Here is a 2,221-nt window from a genome sequence, read left to right as displayed (position 1 = left end):
TTATCATTGTCTATCATTATTTCTGTAATTTGTTTCTTCTTTGGATTTTTTGGTAATTTGCAATCTTTAGCTAAGTGTCCTAGCTTTCCACAATTGTAACAAGTACATTCTGTTAGTTTTTTCTTTTTTCTATATGGTTTTTTATGTTTGTAATTTTTTACATAATATCTTCCTCTTGGTTTCTTATACTTATATTTGGATTTATATCTTTTTCTCCTTCCTTCTTTTTTGTAATATTTATCTGTGCAACCAAATTGGGGTGCTGTTCTATTTTTGCAGCATGCCAAATTTTTTACTAATATTTTATCCATTTTGATATTTTCTTTATATTTTTCACATAATTCTATAAACCAGTTTTGTAGAAATTTATTCGAGCTCCTAGAGTATCTGCTAGTTCTGCTTCATTCCAATTTTTTATTATTTTTGAGCTAAAAGGTTTTGGTAATTTGGTAAAATATAATTTTCTTATTTCCTTACTTTCATCCGGACTATATGTTCCTTTATAATAATAGTTTCTAAATGCACAAGTATATTCGTCTATATAACACATATTACATATTGCTAATTTTGTCATTAAATTTCTATTTGTAGTCTTTTCTTTATTTTGTTCTTCTACTTCTGTTGTCATACTACTAAATTCATTTCTTATTGCTATTTCATATTTATTCAATATATCTGTAACTGTTGTTGCAGCTGTACCATCAAGTTTTTTATTACTTCTTAATGTATCTAAGCTTTCACTTGTTAAATTTTGTAACCATAGTTTTACCGTTCCTATGAGTGTTCTTTCTATATATCCTGGTGTTTCAGCTATTACTATTTTATTATCTATTAGTTGTTTTGAGATATATCTTATCCACAATTGGATTGTTTCATTTATATCTGCTACACAATCTAGATCTAAAAAATTACATTGTTCAGTTATCTGTCTTGGTGTCCATTTCCTATTTAGCCTTTTATCCCATAATGTTTTGTTCCTATCATATGAATCATAACTTACTCTGTAATAGGTTGGGTTTAGTTGTCTTGAATTTTTTACTCCTGATGTGCTTGGTTTATCCTCGGTCATATCTCCTGTGTTTATTTCTGGATTTGTTTTTATCTTTTCTGTTTTTTCTATAAGTTCTGTGTATGTCTCACTTGTTTCTGAATAGTCTTCTCCTAGATCTTTGTCGTAATCACTTTGGTCATTTATTCCGTTTATGCTTATATTTGGTGGATTATCTTGTACCTCTTCTAACTGTAATTTAAATTTTTCTATCTCATTTGTCAGTCTTAGCTCTTGTTCTTCTTCTTTACGTTTTTCCTTTTCTTTTAGTTTATTTGTATATAATTGTTTTAGCATTTCTAATTCTTTTTCTAATTCTATTATTTTAGTGTTCTTTACTTCCTCTATCTGTTGTATTTTTTCTTTAGCTTGCTGTTGTATTTCTTTAATTTCTCGTTTTCTATCTATTTCTTCATTTTCTTTTGTTATTCTAACCATTGCGGTTAAACTATCTTCTAGTTTTACCGTTTCTTTTCCTAACATTAAGTTTAGGTTATTTCCTATTTTCTTGTATCTTCTTCCTAAGTTGGAAAATATTATTGTTATTTTTAATCCTTCTGGATTTTCATATATTTTTTCTTCCAGTGCGAACTCTTCTTTATTCATCTTTTATTCTTAAGATAGCAAATATATTTATATTCTGTTTTAGATATTGTATCAATTAATCCAGATAGCTTAGTTTTGTCTATTTTTGTAATACTTAGATATTCATATTCTAGGTATAATTTCTTTAGTTTCTTTCTTATTTTCCTTGATTTTTTAGTTATTTTAATCTGCACATTTTCTGTAATTGACTCACTGTTTATGGATATTTTTTGCGGATTTGTACTATCAATTTCAGTGTTATTTTCCATGATTTTACTTCTTAGAGTAAATGTTTATTTATCAGTTTCATAGCTCTGATACCAATTTTGTAAGTAGTTTGTCAATAACGGAATTAACCTTGTAAGTTGATATTCTTCTATATTTTCTTTTTTAATAATTTAGACAATAAATTTATATTTTCTAAAGTTTGTAATCAGTGCTTGATATATTCGTAGTTGATCATTAATCTGAATATAAGTCTAGTTCATATAAATCTAAGATATCTATTTCTTGAGAGGCAAACATGAAGAACAAACCAGAAGAACCACAACACATCATCCACATGATCATTGGAGGGGTCAACGCCCC

General features: G+C 27.2%; 1 protein-coding gene across 1 annotated transcript; it reads right to left on the bottom strand.

The window, feature by feature from the left end:
* Window positions 1–666: 666 nt before the first annotated feature.
* LOC138879378 (uncharacterized) lies at window positions 667–1,486 on the bottom strand. The gene is made up of 2 exons (XM_070158988.1): window positions 1,001–1,486; window positions 667–693 (listed from the first exon to the last, which is right to left on the bottom strand). Exons 1-2 carry the CDS (start codon window positions 1,484–1,486, stop codon window positions 667–669), a joined length of 513 nt encoding a protein of 170 aa, XP_070015089.1.
* Between the last annotated feature and the right edge of the window lie 735 nt (window positions 1,487–2,221).

This window comes from Nicotiana sylvestris, chromosome 10 (genome assembly GCF_000393655.2).
Source record: "Nicotiana sylvestris chromosome 10, ASM39365v2, whole genome shotgun sequence".
Classification (NCBI taxonomy): Eukaryota; Viridiplantae; Streptophyta; class Magnoliopsida; order Solanales; family Solanaceae; genus Nicotiana; species Nicotiana sylvestris.
The sequence above is the reverse complement of the archived record's forward strand: the minus strand, read 5'-3'. Positions and strand labels throughout refer to the sequence as shown.

What these genes read in the sequence shown, in the direction of transcription:
- LOC138879378 (XM_070158988.1), bottom strand. Translation starts at nt 1,486, where the DNA reads ATGGTTAGAATAACAAAAGAAAATGAAGAAATAGATAGAAAACGAGAA. An exon ending in TAAACCCAACCTATTACAGA is followed by an intron (nt 694 to 1,000) that starts GTAAGTTATGAT and finishes TTGATGGTACAG; the next exon opens with CTGCAACAACAGTTACAGAT.